Raw genomic sequence first — 18,424 nt, 5'->3', positions numbered from 1 at the left:
GCAACATGACCCTGCACAAGTTACTCACCCCTGTGCTTATAAATTGTCAAATGAATGCAATACTAATACCTACATCACAGAGTTGTTGCATTAGACGAGCTAATACATGTAAAATGCTTAGAACAGTCTTTGCCATGCAGTAAGCGCTCTCCAAATGCTGACGACCATCATCGTCATCGTGCACTTGTCCCTTTCCCATTTAGTCCCATTTTAAATGGAGGCATAGGGCAGGAGAAAGGACTGGCTACCTGCTCCAGTACTCTTGCCTGGTGAATCCCATGGACAGAGCAGCCTGGTGGGCTACAGTCCACGGGGTTGCAAAGAGTCAGACACAACTGAGAAGGACTAACACATAGAGCAGGCAAAGGAGAATGACTGCAAAAAAGCAGAATGAAGGTATTAGGAATTAAACATATTAGGAGCATAACTTCCTTTATCTAGACTACTTGTAACATATAAAATAATGACTAATTTGCTACATTCCAGACTAACCACCACTAACAATTCCGTTCTAACCTATAATTTTTCCCAGGCTTCCCAGGTGGCTCAGTGGGTAAAGAATTCACTTGCGATGCAGGAGATGAAGGAGACATAGGTTTGATCCCCAGGTCAGGAAGATCTCCTGGAGGAAGGCATGGCAACACAGTCCAATATTCTTGCCTGGAGAATTTCGTGGACAGAGGAGTCTGAATGCCCATAGCCCACAGGACTGGAAAAGAGTCAGACACGGCTAAAGCAACTGAGCACGCATGCTATTCATTTTTATTTCTAAACTTGGTTCTGATCTACTTCTCCCTTGACCCTGTAATGTGCTTTCCAAATCAATGCCAAAAATAGTCTTCATAAGCCAGAGGCTTGAATGTGTAGAGCAAGACTCACAAGGTAATTCACAGGGTAAGAATGCTTAAAACCATGCTTTGACAAAAGAGGAAGGCAGAGACATGGTCATTTAAATATTAATAGTGGATATTATCATCTTAATGGATGAGTCCTAAGCATAGTAACTCTAAGATAACGTGGCTTAATTATACATTCCATAAACCCAAACCTTTAATATTCTTTTAATAATTCTAAATATATACATTGTTTTTAATGGAGTAAATGGAATTTAAAATGTCTCATATCATCAAATTCAACAAAAAATATAAATACTCTTACAAACCATATTTTTTGAGTTTCAAAATTACCAAAAGCTATCAGAACTTTTAACATGCATTAACATATAACTGCAATATAAATGTGAGATTTGAAAGATACGGTTTTTATTACACTAAAAAATATGCAAACATGAATACACAAATTCTTCAAACTGGTAAACATCCATAGTTTTCTCTACCTAACAAAACAGACTGCATGTCAACTAACTGCAAGTATCATTATGTATAAAATAAACCTAAAAGATACTTCTTTGCATTAAAGATCATTTTCAGAATGATACTTTGAGGATGGCAGGAACTATACATTTCATCATATTTCTCAATTCTTTATGACAAAGCATATATGCAATTAGTGCTAAAACAGAAAAAAAAAATCAACAAACTACAATATTCCCAGATATTTAAACTATCTGCCCAACATTTTTAATTCATTTAAATATAAAAAATTTATTCATCAATTTCAATTCTGACATTCCAATCAATAAACATGCAAACTTTATTTTAAAAAATAATCCATACACTGTTGATGGAAGTGTAAAATGGTACAATCACTTTGAGAAAAGGTCTGGCAGTTTCTTAAAAAGTTAAACATATATCTTCCCTAAGCCAGCATTAAGTTCATGACACACTTATATGAGAATATACAGAACAACCAAAATCTGGGAAAACGCCAGAAGTCCATCAAAAGATAATGGATGGGGACTCTCCTGGTGATCCAGTGGCTAAGACTCCATGCTCCCAATGCAGGGGGCCTGGGTTCGATCCCTGGTCAGGGAACTAAGATCCCATATGCCTCAACTAAGACCTGGTACAGCCAAATAAATTCATTAGATAAATAAAAAGAATTTTTTAAAAAAGATAAAGGATAAACAAACTGTAGTGTATTTATAAAATGGAATATTACTCAGCAACAAAAAAAAAGCAATGAACTACTGATAAAAGGATGATGAATATTAAAAACATTAAGATGGATGAAAGAAAACAGAAACAAAGAGTTCACACTGTTTGACCTCAGTAATATTAAGTTCTAGAACAAGAAAAATTTATCTATGTTTTTTTAAAAATTAGAATAATGGTTGCCTGAGGTGCCAGTGGATTCGTTAGGAAGGGGCAGGAGAGCACATTCTAGGGTGATAACTTTTTACACTTGATCTTGGCAAAGAATAGGGTGATAACCTTTTAAATCTTAAAGTGGGTTTAAGCTACAGAGGTGTAATTTGTCAAAACTCATCAAATGGTGTATTTAAGATTTCACTGTTTGCAAATCTTACTTAAAAACATCATACACACACAAATAAATATTGAACTCCAGTTCATAATCCTCATGCTGAAGTGCTTATGGGTAAAGTATTTTAATTCTGCAACTTGTTTTAAAATAAGTTTTCCTTAAAAGAAAAAAAAAAAAAGAATTTATGGATGGATATAGATGGATAACTATGTGATAAGTGCAAGTCTAATGATATATCCATGTTAGTTAAGTGTGGGCTAATTTGGGTGACATTTTTATTTATCTATTTATTAACTTTGCTTTCCACTATTTACAAAGGAACTGAAAACTAAAGATAAATAATATAAGTTCACATCATAGCTGCTATTTTTAGTGAAAACAACTTATAGAAGATATATAAAAAATATGGGACCAATTTCTCAAAATCATATACAAAGATCTGTATGACTATTAATGTTTAATTAGGTTGCATATTTTTAAAATTTGCTTTTTTCTCTTTGTTAAGTATTACAACCATATTTCATCTAATTACTTTTACTATTTACAATCAAAGTCACCATCAAATGTTCAATTGATTTTGAAAATCTGTGAATCTTAACAATTGAAAAAATAAATATACTATGAAATTTAGACATGGTATATTTGGCAACTATACTGGCACAAGGGCTTCCCTTGTAGCTCAGTTGGTAAAGAATGTACCAACAATTCAGGAGACCCAGGTTCAATCCCTGGGTTGGGAAGATTCCCTGGAGAAGGAAATGACAACCCACTCCAGTCTGGAGAATCCCGTGCACTGTATCCTGCCAGGCTCCTCTCTCCACGGGGTCACAGGAGTCGGACATGACTTAGCAACTAAACCACCACCAACCACTGGCACAATCACCTAAAAAAATGTCAGTATTTCAATTATGTCTCATCAAAAAATTTTACCTGTGTAGTACTGAATTCTTTGACTTATGGCACACAAAAAGAGTACACAAGTCAATACAATGTGTTACCATGTATTTAAAAGAACACGTGTTAACAAACCATTTAACCACTATCATCTATATTTTAATTACAATTTACCACACTCAGTTAAAACTTGACATTATTCTAAAAGAAGGCACATGAAAAATAATTCATATTTTAAACATTTTCATGTAAGTAATGATGCAACAAGGTAGAATCAATCTTTCAAAATTAAATTGCACCAAGTTGATGTCTCATTACACAAAAGAGAAATATATTTGAGTATTTTAAGAAATCTGGCATTTGTTAGAAATGAAAGAACTTCATAAACTTTTTCAGGGTGCTATTATAAATCATACCTAGTTTTATAAAGTCATAAGTTGTTAAAAAAAAAACACCAACATACCCATTTGAGTTCAAATGAGTAAGAAAAGACAAGATGACAAGAATAACATATGCACTATCTAAATTACTAATATATTGGATGAAATAGTCTTATGACTTAGTATATTTTTCAAATTTAATGTATTTATACAGAACCAAGTCTACATTTAAAAAATAAAATCACTCTTTTCTATGTTTTCCCAGCATTACATTTCATAAGTAAAGCTCATGGCCCCAAACAGTTCTCTGTAGTATGTAAGATGTCAGGGGGCTTCAGTTCTATTCTATTTGCACTAATAGAATTTGCCCTTACATATGCCCCTTAGTTAAACTTGTCCTCAGCAAAAACTGTGAATGTTAAGTTGGTAAGTAGCCAAAAACTCAAAAAATTCTCAATACAGAAAGGAAAAGAAAAAAGCTTTAGCTCAGAATTTCCCTAAGATATTCTGCAAGATAACAATAAGCAGCCTCCAAAACCAGTTCAGTAGTTAAACAAGTCTTTTTCACACAGAATTTTTCAAAAAACTATCCTATGCTAACTATAGTTGCTGGGGTGAGGAGGTGGAGCAATAAAAATGAAGCAGAATCACATTCACTTTAAGTTTTGCAGATTAAAATAAAACAACAGTGATTCAGAAAAACTGCTGCAGTGAACTCCACTGCAATGAGTGGAATGCTGGTGTTTAAAAATATGTAAAACTAAGGTTTTCTATTCTATTCAGCCCTAAACGTTAACACATTTGTCACATGATATCAGCAATGAAACAACAATCTTGAACACTGCTGGTGAAAAATCTTACTGAAGCAGACTACGTTTTCTCGGCAGCAAAAAAAATATTCAAGGACGATTTTGTATAGTCTATGTTTTTACCTTCCACACTTATTTTAGAATCTAATCACCAAAAAAATGTATATTGTACTTTTTTTGAACATGTTACTTTGCTAATAAAGACATTTCATAGAATGACTATTCCACAGAACAATTTGGAAAACTCTGATTTAGCTGTACAAAGTTAGCATTCTAATCGAACATTCATTAACAATTCTGAGTAGTACCATGCTAAGATTATAATATGAATTATTACATTTTGTATGGTAACTTGCTTTCAATAATTTAAAAAAGTTAAAGCTTACTACTGTAAAGACTTATGAGAATTATACTGTAAAAACATCTCGAATAAGAATTTTAAAGTCTTTGGACTGAAAGAAAAGTCAGAGAGCAGATTAAAGAAGATGAAATTGTCAAAAGGATACATCACATTATACATTCAAGACATTTTTGTAATATTTAACTCTAATAGCAGATATAAAACGCCAATGAAATTAAGCAGTCAACAGGCTCAAACAGTACCATAAGGGTCTATTTTATTTACTTTCTTTCTATTCCTGTAGCCATAACCTAAATTTTGGATTTCATCTCCTCACTACAATGCCCACTCTGAAATGCTGTTATTATGACATTAAGACAGAGCTTAAGGCATATGCCCCTAGTCAAAAGCCTTACAAGGTTTCCCATTATACAATCACATTTGATTCCTTAAAACAGCTTTTAATGTAATCCATAATCTAGCACCAGTTTCCAACTTCCAAAATGATATCCCTCAGTTTACCTTCACCCACTCTTCAACACAAATTTTTGAAATTCTAATGATTTATGCATCATGTTAGGTTTCAAAATACTCTGTTTCAGCGGTTCTTTGAATGGCTTTATAGCTTGCATCAGAAATCTCTAGAGAGCTTATTAAAACAAACTGCTGGACTCTCCCCTTCGAGTCACTGATCCAAAAGGAACGGATTTACATTTCTCTTAAGTTTTTAAGTGATACTGATGCTGCTGGTCAAGATGCACTCTTGGTGAACCACTGGTCTACACCAAAGGCCAGGAGCCAGAAATCCAATGGCTGAATGAGGCCCACTCACATGTTTTATGTATTTATTATTTTAAACATTTAAATTATTTGTAAATATCTTAAATATAAAAATTTCTCATAAAAATGCAGATTTCTTGCTTATTTCTGCATATAAAAATTCTGCTAGAGCTGAAGAGTAGCTAACCCCAATTAGTCAAGGTATATGTCCTCATCCAGACTATCACAGCCCTAACTGGCTCTGTGTTCACTTAAAATCACTTAAAAATCACCTGGCTTAGCACTGTATTTGGGCTTATACACTTTGACCCACTTTTTCTCTTCTTCTATGCCTTTCTTCATGCTGCTCACTCTGACATAAACAGCCTTTTCCCCCAAAAGTGTTGAAATCCAACCTACCCCATTTTAAAGCTTAGCTTAAAATAGCCTTCCTCAACAAACCCCTAGCCAAAATAGAAATCCTTAAGTAGTACACATATTAAAGATTTAACAAAATGTGTATGTGTGTTTTAAGAATCAAGGTTTTATTTATTTCCACAAATACTAAAACAGTAATATTTACAGAAACATAAGACTACAGATATCATAAGTTATACACATATAATGTTTTGCTATTTTTAAGTAAAATTTTAATTTTGTTCATTAAAGTTTACTGTGATTTTACTGTGAAAGAAATCTTTTTCAGACTAAGACATTCAAAATGAATCAACATATTAAATCTCAGAGTCAACATATTGGATTGGCCAAAAAGTTATTTCGGTTTTAAGTAAAAATAAAAGACATATTTACTGTACAACGTATTCACTAATCAAACTAACTTTTTTGGCCACCTCAATATATAACAGCTCCAACAGTATATCTTATTTTGCAGAACAACAAAAAAAAAGGAGGATGGGAGTAATTGACACAATCCCCCTGATTTCACAATCCACCAATTTTTAAAGACAATTTTAATGAAATAAATGTTTCTAATTTTTTACCATGTAGGATACTTTAGCGGATTTTTTCTTCTATGAAACCGTAGGGGGAGGAAATTACAGAGAAACAAAAACCGAGTGCTGGTCCTTGCTATGCCATAAAGAGCTTTGCTAAACCAAGTAAATCACTGAGTTTTCCCTTGCCCTCAGTTTTATTACCCTTAAATTGAGATGGGAAAAGTGTTCTCCAAATACCTTCTATTTTAGTCTCTAAAATTCTAGTCCCTAACATTTTAGTCCCTAAAATTCTAGAACTTATTCCTTCAAAGAATGAAAGCATAAAAATCAGTGTCATACAGACAAGCTTCTATGAAGCTAGTATTGCTTCTAAATTAGACTAACTTATTAATAAACATCTTGAACTACATACAGCTTTCAAAGTATTAATTAAAAACTTTGAAGATTCAGAACTTTGAAAGAATATTTATGTATATACATATGCATTTATATATGTTAATAATCAAAATAAAACATCTTTTGTAAAGCCCAGGAAGACAAAAAATTTATAAGCATGCCATCAGTTTTACTATATTTCAAAGGAAAATTAAATAATCAGAAAATCATGTCAAAAAAGCCTTTTTCATAACAGAGATTAACAATATGTTTTAAGAATATGTACTCTGCTTCAGGATATTCCCAAATGAAACTAACCAGGCCAAAATTAATCAAATTGCAAGATTGAAAAAAAAATCTCAGAGACTATTATATTCAGGTAGATCATGCCGTAGTCGAATTGCTTTCAGCTTCTCAACTTCAATTTTTGCTCTTAGCAGCTCTTCCTCTAGCTGCTGCCTTCTTTTCAATCCATCCCTCTTCTCCTGAACATATAATCCAAAACTTTTTTGATTTTCTAAAATTATTTGATGCTCCTCTTTCAGCATTTGTAGAATCTGAGGATCATACCCTAATTGTGACCTAAAATTTTCTCCACTCTCATGCCGAAAAAAATCATCTCTCCTTGGAATAGAAGATGGAGACGATGTCATTCTCATATCAACAGAGGAAAGTGATGGTGACAAAGATCTTTCCATTACACGCACTAATTCCTGTTCTTCTCTTTGCTCTAAAGTATCACTCTGTTGAGAATTTAAAACCAGTGGAGGGGGGGGCTTAATGTCTTCTTCTTGCTTCACCTCCACTGTAATAGCAACTGGATGGCGGTCCAACATTACCTGTAGTGAACTGGTACCAGCCTGTGCTTCCTCATCCAAGTTTGCACTACAGCACATAAAAAACCATTATAAAATGTAAATCAAATGAAGACAAGAACATTTTAAAACATAATTTCATATTTAATATACACTAAATTATCAAGGTAAAAAGCAAATTATGAAACAAAAAATATTTTTTAATCCTTGGAATAATAAAGTGACTAAGGCTGGGATTTTAATTATTTTATATATATATATATTCATTATATATATATATATATATATGGCTCTCCCCTATCCTTAACTTTAAAATTGGGCTCTTGAAAGAACAGTAAATTACAAATACTAAACAAGGCTATGGAGGTAAATTAAAAAAAAGTGGCATTTTTAACACTCTCAAAGAGCTATCAATTGTCCCTGTAAGCCTGAGGTTCTTAAATGCTGTAAAGAGTCATTTAACTCATTCTGGGCCTCACTATCCCCACATGGTAGTCCTAGACCTCCTATTTCTGCTCTCCTGAACTGATTAATCTAAAACCCACTGAGGTCCATGACTTTGGAAGGACAGTGGAGGGCCAGTGGACAACACAAGGCAGTCTCTGAGAAGTACTGATGTCTGCATTTGTCGCACACAGAAAATCAAGACTGTGTATGATTTGGGGTGTGCTCCACTAGCAGGGGGTTCTCCTAACTTTCCAATTTCAAATACAGTGGCGTTTCCCCCTTACCTATCCAGAACCACACGACTCAGGTGCTCTTTAAGCCTTTTAACCAGTGGCCAGGTGAAGTGTACAAGAGCAAGGGTTTACATGTACCACTGAATCCTCAGTACCCAGCATCATACTAGTACTTGGAATCTAGTAGGTACTCGTCATATGCTGAAAGACTGAATAAATGAAATGGTGTTTTTAATGCAATTTTTAATGGCCTCTATATATTGATAGTTTATTAAATTTACATGAAATTTCCATAAAACATGCATTCCTATGAGAGGCAACTACAGTTTTGGCGTAATTAAAATTTTGATATACCAATATTTGTTATGACAAAACACAATGTTCCTTAAAATCCTGTTGGTTTTTAAATAATTTCATGTATAATATTAAGTTGTGAATTAAGAATACATGTTTCTTAGGTTTTTTTAAAAATATGTCTCTGCCTAACTTAAAAACAAAAGTTATAGAGGTGAAAGAGATTATTGGAACATTAATGGAAATGCTACACTTAATATTATTGAAAGAACATTTTATAAATCATAAATAAGTAATACAGGTAAGAATGCATTCCACACGGGTGATTAAAATGCTGGAACAAGTTCAAGTAGAACAAAAGGAAAAGAATTCAAACTCTCCATATGTCACTAATAGCATTAAATTGCCAGAAATATCAGATATTTGTCTAAGAGGTACAAATGAAATAAGATATTTAATGTGTTATGAAAAATCTATTTGTATAATAGATTATATAAATTATAATCTTGCCTTTGTGATTTTATGATTTTTGAAAGCAAAAAAAGGAATACAAATGTAATTCAAATTAGTAAGATTTACTTTTACTAACATCTCTAAACCCTCGAGTGGGAAAAAGTTAAAACTACAGCTACAAATGAAATTTTAAAAACCCACATAATTACTTTTCCAAATTAGTATGTATAATAGACTGTAAGACTCACAATTAAACATAGATAATATACTCCCATGTAAATTTAAAATATGCCTTATATCTGTTATATTCCATGCTATTTTAGTTTAAAACATCACAAATAAGGCATAACAAAGTCTAAAAATGACTTAGAGAAAGTCACAAAAATGATCAAACAGAAAAGGACTTTTAAAATTTATGAATATGAATTCTGAGGATCAGATTGGTTATAAAAACACAAAATATAATGATATTAAAGAGAGGCAAAAATAAAGACATAAATCAATGTGAATTGCAGAAACAGCCTTATGAAATAGTTGCATATCTTGAAATACATTAAAAAAAATATGTAGTAACATTTTCCTTATTAAGTATAGAGAGTTTGATGAGATTAACAGGCATATTTATATAGAAGCATGATTAAGATACTGTAATTATAAACTTCCGAGATAATTAAGAGTCAAGATGATGTCAAATAAGTACATTAAATATATAAATATATTAAATGAAAATACTAGTATGGAGAAAGTGGCAGTGCAGACATGCTGACACGAATGTTTGAAGTGGCATATTTCTGATACTCTTACCTTTAAAAACTGAAAAACTGCTTCAACAGTAGGCATAGAAATGTGTAAATCAATTAACTCATTTTATCAGAGAAATGTTGGTGTCCCAAAAGACTGACTGTGTAGGTATGTATACATATACCATATATACGTAAACAGATACTTGTATCTTTCATATTATTTCTCTTTTACATTACTGTATTTTTAGAATACACAACTTAATAAAACTACATTTAGTTTTAGTTTTCAAATTATAAAAGCCTACAGCCAAAAGGTAGTTTAATACCTATAATGCAAAGCCAATGTTCTTTATGGCTCAAAGAGGTATAAAAATTGAATGAGTATAAAGCAGTCTCACTGTGAAGGGTTTTGACATTCACCATACTGGGATTTAATCATTTGTCATCACAGTGAACAGTTTAAGCAGTGACCCCATGAATTAATGTACTGTGTATCCATGTCTTGGATTCCCACTGGTGTTATCTTTCACTATGCTATCAACTAGAAATAAGTATATTGTAAGAAGTTGGGCTCAAAAATACTATCCTAGTAAATTATCAAAATAACAAATACGTTTGACTAAGAAGGTTTTTCCCATTTCCTCCCTAACTTCAAAAGAATTTCACAGGTAATTAATCATTTTGCTTATATAAAGACTCTTTCACCAACAGGAAAGTACTTTGTAAAGTTAAGTTTGAAAGGTTTCTCAACTAGCAAGGAGTTTACGGTTTGCTTAAATTATTCCAAATGATTCAGAAAAAGCATGAAGCTGCCATTTTTATCTTTTGCTGGGGGTTAAAATCTGAATTTAGCAGTAAGATAATAGTCTTTTAAGATTTCCAGGCAAGTGGTTATGTAGAGCACAAAATTCAACCAAAAACCTGCTTCTAATCCAGTTGCTCTTACTGACATATTAAAATTCATATTTTGATACCCTTGCAAAACACTATGGGAGAGCTTAAAGTGAAACTAGACCATTAATACATAAAAGCAACAAAAGCTTTTATTACGTAATCTGAATTCTTAATTACGCATTAACACCTTTTCCTGTGTTTCCCTGTCTCTTTTGAGTATAAATTAGAAAAATAATTTAAACTGTCTTAACATATACATATGCAATGGTGCTACTAACAAGTTTACTTAATTGTTCATTTCAGGTTTTTAGCTCAATTAATATTCAGTAACTGTAGACAGTGAAAATTCATAATAAAGCCAGAGTCCCATTTCTCCTGAAACTGCTAACTTTATACAAAACTGAAAATCCAATGAAATGTAATCTTAAGTGAAATAAGAAAAAGGTACCTCTCAGAAGCTAATTAAATAAATTAATATTAAAGCTTCAAAAGTTTATGAGGTAATGTCACAAATTACATCCCATTTATTCCTCCCTAACCTTTACTTTTTAGAAACTACAGAAGGAGGGAAGGGGGAAGGGAAGACAATCAACAGTGGCTTAAATCAAATGCAGCAGAAAAATTCCTTATAGCCTCACTTTTCTTGTCTAAGAATGCAAAACAAAGAATCTATTCACTACTCCCGTAGTGGGGATGTTTACTATGCATATCTCTATCACAACTAAGCCAGAGCCCAATAGATAGGAGGCGCCATAATTTTCCACAACAAAATAAAATAAAGCTTACCTTTGTATGTGGTTTCTGTCTCTTACCAGGCAAAAACTGGAAATCTGGGGAATCATCTCCATAACTTTCTTGGTTGGCTCAGAAATATTGCTTTTAAAGTCTGACTGGGTCTCTTTTTGCTGCAATAGCTCCTGTTTGGCATATTCTTTGAGCCTTTTGTAAAGAGTGCGTAGGCCCTGCGCTGTTCGAGGAGGGCGGTCTACTCCAATTGCATTATAGTTAACTGCTATGATATCCCAACATCTATTCTTTTCCACTATCACTGAATGTTTGTTAGTGTGTTCTTCCAGAATTTTAACATATGGCTTCACAAGCTTTAACAAATCAAGCTTTTCAGATAAGGTAAAATTGGAAGATCTAGCTTTTCCTACCATTGTTCTTTTCTAATTAAGTAGGCAGTTTCTGAAACCACCATGCAGCTTTCAGCTCTGCTCAGCTCTTTTCACAAACAGAGAAAGATCAGGCTTAACTAGGCTAGCCTCATTTAGGCCCACGCCTACAGGGGAGGGTTTATTAAAATTCCTCCAGCTTAAGCTGACGCAGGTTCAGGAAATCTGCTTAAGCCAAGCCTGACCTACATAAAGCTTCTCACTGAAGAAGACAGGAAGGCACAAGCAAAACACACTTGCTTATAAAGAGAACAGCTCGAGATGGGATTTAATACACAAAGGTCTAGAGATAAGCACGGAACACAGCTAAAAACTGGCTAATTTAGTGAGAATATCAAATTTCGACACGTTTGCCTAGCTGATAGACTGAAACTGCATTGCAGTATCACTTTAATAAAAACAAAAGAGGAACTGTTTTGTGCTATTTGTTTACAAATCCAGTAGGCAGAAAAATGAAAAAACTAAAGATATGAGTGGTGAGTGCAGTGCTTCCTAACAGAGCCCTTATCACGGTTTCTGAGCTGCTGCTCTCTCTTACAAAATCTGCCTAATGCTGGTCTTGCTGTCAATCAGGAATTGCATATCCTCTAGCTAGTTAGGTTACACCCAGCTCAGACTCCACAGTAAAGCTAAGCTTCTCCTTCATTTTACAGGCTTCAGTAGCCACCGTGTATTTCTTTCCCCCAGTTACTTATGAAAAAATATTTGAACACTAAATCTAAAAAGCAGATAAAAATTATTTTTAAAGCAATGGATTATTCCAGCTGTAACGTACTTTGAATAAGCTAGCCTGCTTTACCACGTGTAGAAAACACCATTCACAGAGAGAACTGCATAATAATGCCTTGAGAGTGCACACAACAAAATCACATTGGCTCTTAGTACTGAGGAGGATTTCTGTTTAGCTATATTCACACAATTTGGACTATGAAAGCGAACAGTCAGTCTAGTCATTTGCAAGGCTATCCATTTGTGTGTTTAGGATATGTTTCCTAATCTCTGTCTGAAAACATGATAAACAACAAAGTAAACAAACAAGCCTATTTTCTCGTGATACACATGTTTTTCCAGACAGGAGAATGAATTAGAACATACTTCAAAACAGTTACATTCAATCAAACAATTACTGAACACCTACCTATAATAATGTTCCCAAGCACTGAGAAAGACCCAAGGAAAACAAAGGTAAATACTGAACTGTCAGGGAAGCCCAAATCTAGAAATCTAGATACAGACCCTATCCAAAGAACTGCAGCTCTACAGAAATGCCATACATTTTCAATTACTTTGTTTTTCATTCTTTCCATGGAAGAGAATTAAATTTATTAAGTTCTCACTCTGAGCCAGACAATGTGCTAGAAGCTTTAAACATGTTATTTGTCAGGAAAAAAAGTGAAAGATTGCCGGGTGCACTGTAGGATGATAGGTGTTTTCTGGCATGCTCTAGAGGGTAATCTGATTCTTCAGTGTCTCTAGCCTTTCACTGTTTTTGAGCAGTTTTATCGCTGAGTAAGACTGCAGAAAATAGTCATGTAAATGATTCTGGTGCATAGAGAAGCAAACTGAAAACTGACCTGCTCCAGCCACCTGATCAGTTACTTAAAGGAAAGCAAGAACACAGGATATATACTATCTTTAAATACAAGCATTGTGTTAAGAAATGAAGTGCTAATGAAAACATGAAAAATCATTCAATCTCACTATCAAGGAAATGTATACCAAAAATGATTTTCATTCATAAGACTCGCAAAATTCTTAATGACTGAAAATGTCAAGAGCGGATGAAGGTGCAGGACAAAGCACTATTCAGGAAATGTTCACGGGAGTGTAAAATGGCTTTGGTGATGGCAATCTGAGAGTATCTATTCATAGTTTACATGTGCAAAAACTTTTAAAATTGCAGTAATTTTACTTCTCAGACTCTACCTGGAAAAATACTCAAACACACAAGGCCTTCACACAAGTAGATGCATAGTACTGGGAGCAATCTAAGAGCAATCAGTTGGGAACAAGTTAAAGTCACGAAAGTATATCCATACTATGGTCAACCCCGGGCAGCACTAAAATGCAACAGGCAGATTTCTATGTATTGACACAAAACAAGCTCCAAAATAAATGGCAAGTAAAAAAAAAAAGCAAGTAAAACAAAAATACATACAATATAATTCCATTATGCTTATCAAAAACACCCAAACCTAAATATTTCTGTGGGTACAGAAAATATATATTTAGGTACAGAATGCAGGTCAATACACAGGTAATGACACTCCAAAAAGGTCTAGAACTCCACTGTCTAATTACAGGAGCCATGAGCCACAGGCAGCTATTGAGCAATTTTTTTTTTGGCCCTGCGGCACGTGGGCTAGGTTCCCCAACTAAGGATCAAACCCACAGCTGCTGCAGTGGAAGCACAATCTTAACCACTGGACCACCAGGGAAGTCCATCTACTGAGCATTTTAAATGTGGTCAATGGGATGAAGAGGTTGAATTTTTTTATTTTACTGAATTTTAACTGTGCCATGCTGTGCTTCAGTCATGTCCAACTCTTTGGAACTCCAGGGACTGTAGCCTGCCAGGCTCCTCTGTCCATGGGGATTCTCCAGCCAAGAATACTGGAGTGGGTTGCCATGCCCTCCTCCAGGGGATCTTCCCAACTCAGGGATTGAACCAAAGTCTCCCGTATTACAGGCAGATTCTTCATCATCTGAGCCACCAGGGAAGCCCAAGAATACTGGAGTGGGTAGCCTATCTCTTCTCCAGGGGATCTTCCTGACCCAGGAATCCAACCGGCACCTCTTGCATTGCAGGCAGATACTTTACCAGCTGAACTACAAGAGAAGCCCTAGTTTTTAACTGATAAAAACATAATTCTTTAACTGCAGCAGCATATTATTCCATTAAACACAACTTCATTGTTTGGATAGGATTACATTTTTACTTAACCCTTTTGTCATAAATGATTCTATTGTTTCTAGTATTAGAACTCCCTCCTTCGCCAAACTTTAATCAGGCTCCTCTAAGCCTTCTTCTCAACTAGCAAGAATCCTACTAAACCAGTTTACAGACAATCCCCTTACCCTTGAAACCTAACCAAACTGCTGACACTCCCACCTTTAATACCTAACCAAGTTTTTCTCAGTAATTTTTTACCTGACTGCCTGACCCTGCCCATTAGCTACAAACCCCTGTTGTAGTAGCATCTGAGTTCAGTCTCTCTCCCCTGCTGGAACAGTCTTGAGTACAGTCTTCTTGCCTGTTTTAACTTGTCAGTACAATTTTTCTTGACACTACACATAATCAGATCACCAGTGTAGTCAATCTTAAATCAGAGATTCTGCTTGAATGAATTTTTTCTATGCACTGATATAACACTTAATTGATTTGTTTGAATATTTTATGCAAACAGCATAAATTACATTGACACCCTGTGTAAACTGTAATTGATTATTAATGTGAATTACTTATTCTGTCTTAATTAGAATTAATTTTCTAGCTAAAAAAAAATGAGCAAAATTTTTAATGTAAAAAAGTGCACTGCTGCTGCTGCTGCTAAGTCACTTCAGTCGTGTCCGACTCTGTGCGACCCCGGAGACGGCAGCCCACCAGGCTCCCCCGTCCCTGGGATTCTCCAGGCAAGAACACTGGAGTGGGTTGCCATTTCCTTCTCCAATGCATGAAAGTGAAAGTGAAGTCGCTCAGTCGTGCCCAACTCTTAGCGACCCCATGGACTGCAGCCTACCAGGCTCCTCCATCCATGGGATTTTCCAGGCAAGAGTACTGGAGTGGGGTGCTACTGCCTTCTCTAGTTGAGCCTTAAACACAGATAAGGTCTGGGACTCAAGAGCATCTCCCCTACAGATGCAATCCCCTCCTCTGTTTTGTTTCTTTAATTGAAGCATAGCTGATTTATAATGTTGTGTTAGTTTCAGGTGTACAGCAAAGTGATTCCGCTTTACATACACATGTATCTATTCTTTTTCAGATTCTTTTCCCATTTGGGTTATTAAGGAATATTGAGCAGCACTCCCTGTGCTAAACAGGAGATCCTCGTTGGTTGTCTGTTTTAAATATAACAGTGTGTACACGTCAATCCCAAACTCCTGTTTTAAGAGGAAGAAGGTGCTATGGGCAGTGGATCCCAGCCCGTGTCGCCCCCACCTGGTCCCTACTGATGCAGAGTTAAATGCAGGTGCAGAAGCTAGTACTCTTATTGAAACAATACAGAAAAAAAGACAGAACTAAAGCATATCACCTAGTTCACTTTGAATACCAAATGCAATTTACTAAGCAGAACAGGAATAAGTTGCCCAATACATTTTAAAAGCTTAAAGAAAGTAAACTAAACAATACTAAGAGACAGTGTCAACATAAACATAATAAACCTGACAAGCAATTTCCTCTCAACAAACAAAAACTGAGGAAGTTTAGTCACCTCAAATCAAAATTAAATATCCAGAAATATTTTTAAATAATATGTAGCAAGGTCTGATCTGGCAACTTTGGTCAGCTATAAAATGGTTTCTTGCACTCACAAAAAAAAGAAAACCATTTTTAGACAAAGAGATGGTAAAAATATATATTATTTCAGTTGTGGAAATTTTATCAGAAATTATGGAGAAAAGATTTTAAAAGATATTTTAAAAATGAAAGACCTTCATTTAAGCAACCAACAATTGCCTATAGAATATGAGACCTAACATATCGAACATAAATTGATTCAATATTTTTTAAATTGCTAACATTTAAATCCTTTATTTTTAATTGAGTTCTATGATAAAAGAGATACTGCAATGGTACCCCACTCCAGTGTTCTTGCCTGGAGAATCCCAGGGGTGGGGGAGCCTGTTGGGCTGCCGTCTATGGGGTCGCACAGAGTCGGACACGACTGAAGCGACTTAGCAGCAGCAGCCCTATTAACATGAGTCACATTTTATCTCAAAAGATTTTCAAAGTTACAGAGAAATGTTACCAATTCATGACCAAACAGATATATGAACTCATAACACAGCTATATTTTAATCTTCTATATCTGTCAAAGAATTCCAGCTAGACATGGAACAAAAAACAGTTCTACTACAATAGATGCTGCTCTGTTAAGTCTAAAAACCCAGATTTCTTGAAATTTTAAAACAAGAATTAATATTTCATTTATTACTGTTCCATATACATATGAAAATACTTTGTTCAACTTTCGCAGAATCTATGACGAGTGTCACGAATATGTTGCTAAATATCTGGAGGACTTCCCTGGTGGTCCAGGGGATAAGAATCCTCCTGCCAATGTAGGGTACAGGGGTTTGATCCCTGGTCTGGGAAGATTCCACGTGCCTGGGGGCAACTATGCCCATACACCACTGCTGAGCCCACACTCTGGAGCCCACGCCCTGCAACAGAAGCCACCACGAGGAGCCCAAGCACTGCATCTGGGGAAAGCCCATGCGCAACAACAAAGACCCAGTGAAGCGAAAAGTAATAAAATAGTTCAGTTCAATTCAGTAGCTCAGTCGTGTCCGACTCTTTGCGACCCCATGAATTGCAGCACACCAGGCCTCCCTGTCCATCACCAACTCCCGGAATTCACCCAAACTCATGTCCATTGAGTCGGTGATGCCATCCAGCCATCTCATCCTCTGTCATCCCCTTTTCCCCCTGCCCCCAACCCCTCCCAGCATCAGAGTCTTTTTCAGTGAGTCAACTCTTCACATGAGGTGGCCAAAGTATTGGAGTTTCAGCTTTAGCATCAGTCCTTCCAAAGAACACCCAGGACTGATCTCCTTTAGGATGGACTGGTTGGATCTCCTTGCAGTCCAAGGGACTCTCAAGAGTCTTCTCCAACACCACAGTTCAAAAGCATCAGTTCCTTGGTGCTCAGCTTTCTTCACAGTCCAACTTTCACATCCATACATGACCACTGGAAAAACCATAGCCTTGACTAGATGGACCTTTGTTGGCCAAGTAATGTCTCTGCTTTTGAATATGCTATCTAGGTTGGTCATAACTTTCCTTCCAAGGAGTAAGCATCTTTTAATTTCATGGCTGCAATCACCATCTGCAGTGATTTTGGAGCCCTAAAAAATAAAGTCTGACACTGTTTCCACTACTTCCCCATCTATTTGCCATGAAGTGATGGGACCAGATGCCATGATCTTCGTTTTCTGAATGTTGAGCTTTAAGCCAACTTATTCACTCTCCTCTTTCACTTTCATCAAGAGGCTTTTGAGTTCCTCTTCACTTTCTGCCATAAGGGTGGTGTCATCTGCATATCTGAGGTTGTTGATATTTCTCCGGGCAATCCTGATTCCAGCTTCTGCTTCTTCCTGTCCAGCGTTTCTCATGATGCATTCTGCATAGAAGTTAAATAAGCAGGGTGACAATATACAGCCTTGACGGACTCCTTTTCCTATTTGGAACCAGTCTGTGGTTCCATGTCCAGTTCTAACTGTTGCTTCCTGACCTGCATATAGGTTTCTC

At 35.4% G+C, this 18,424-nt stretch overlaps 2 protein-coding genes across 4 annotated transcripts in view; both read right to left on the bottom strand.

The window, feature by feature from the left end:
• RAD54B (RAD54 homolog B) overlaps positions 1-18,424 on the bottom strand; it is a 119,948-nt gene that overhangs the window by 59,421 nt on the left and 42,103 nt on the right. The window lies entirely within an intron of this gene.
• FSBP (fibrinogen silencer binding protein) lies at positions 1,241-17,586 on the bottom strand. The gene is made up of 2 exons (XM_019973969.2): positions 11,564-17,586; positions 1,241-7,783 (listed from the first exon to the last, which is right to left on the bottom strand). The coding sequence occupies exons 1-2, from the start codon at positions 11,935-11,937 to the stop codon at positions 7,258-7,260; spliced, it is 900 nt and encodes a 299-aa protein (XP_019829528.2). The 5' UTR covers positions 11,938-17,586; the 3' UTR covers positions 1,241-7,257.

Source organism: Bos indicus, chromosome 14 (genome assembly GCF_029378745.1).
Source record: "Bos indicus isolate NIAB-ARS_2022 breed Sahiwal x Tharparkar chromosome 14, NIAB-ARS_B.indTharparkar_mat_pri_1.0, whole genome shotgun sequence".
NCBI classification, from domain to species: domain Eukaryota; kingdom Metazoa; phylum Chordata; class Mammalia; order Artiodactyla; family Bovidae; genus Bos; species Bos indicus.
This window is presented reverse-complemented; position numbering and strand designations above follow the sequence as displayed.

Coding starts and splice junctions, on each gene's coding strand:
- FSBP (XM_019973969.2), bottom strand. CDS start 11,937: ATGGTAGGAAAAGCTAGATCTTCCAATTTTACCTTATCTGAAAAGCTT. Junction 7,784..11,563: donor GACAGAAACCACATACAAAG/GTAAGCTTTATT, acceptor TATGTGCTGTAG/TGCAAACTTGGATGAGGAAG.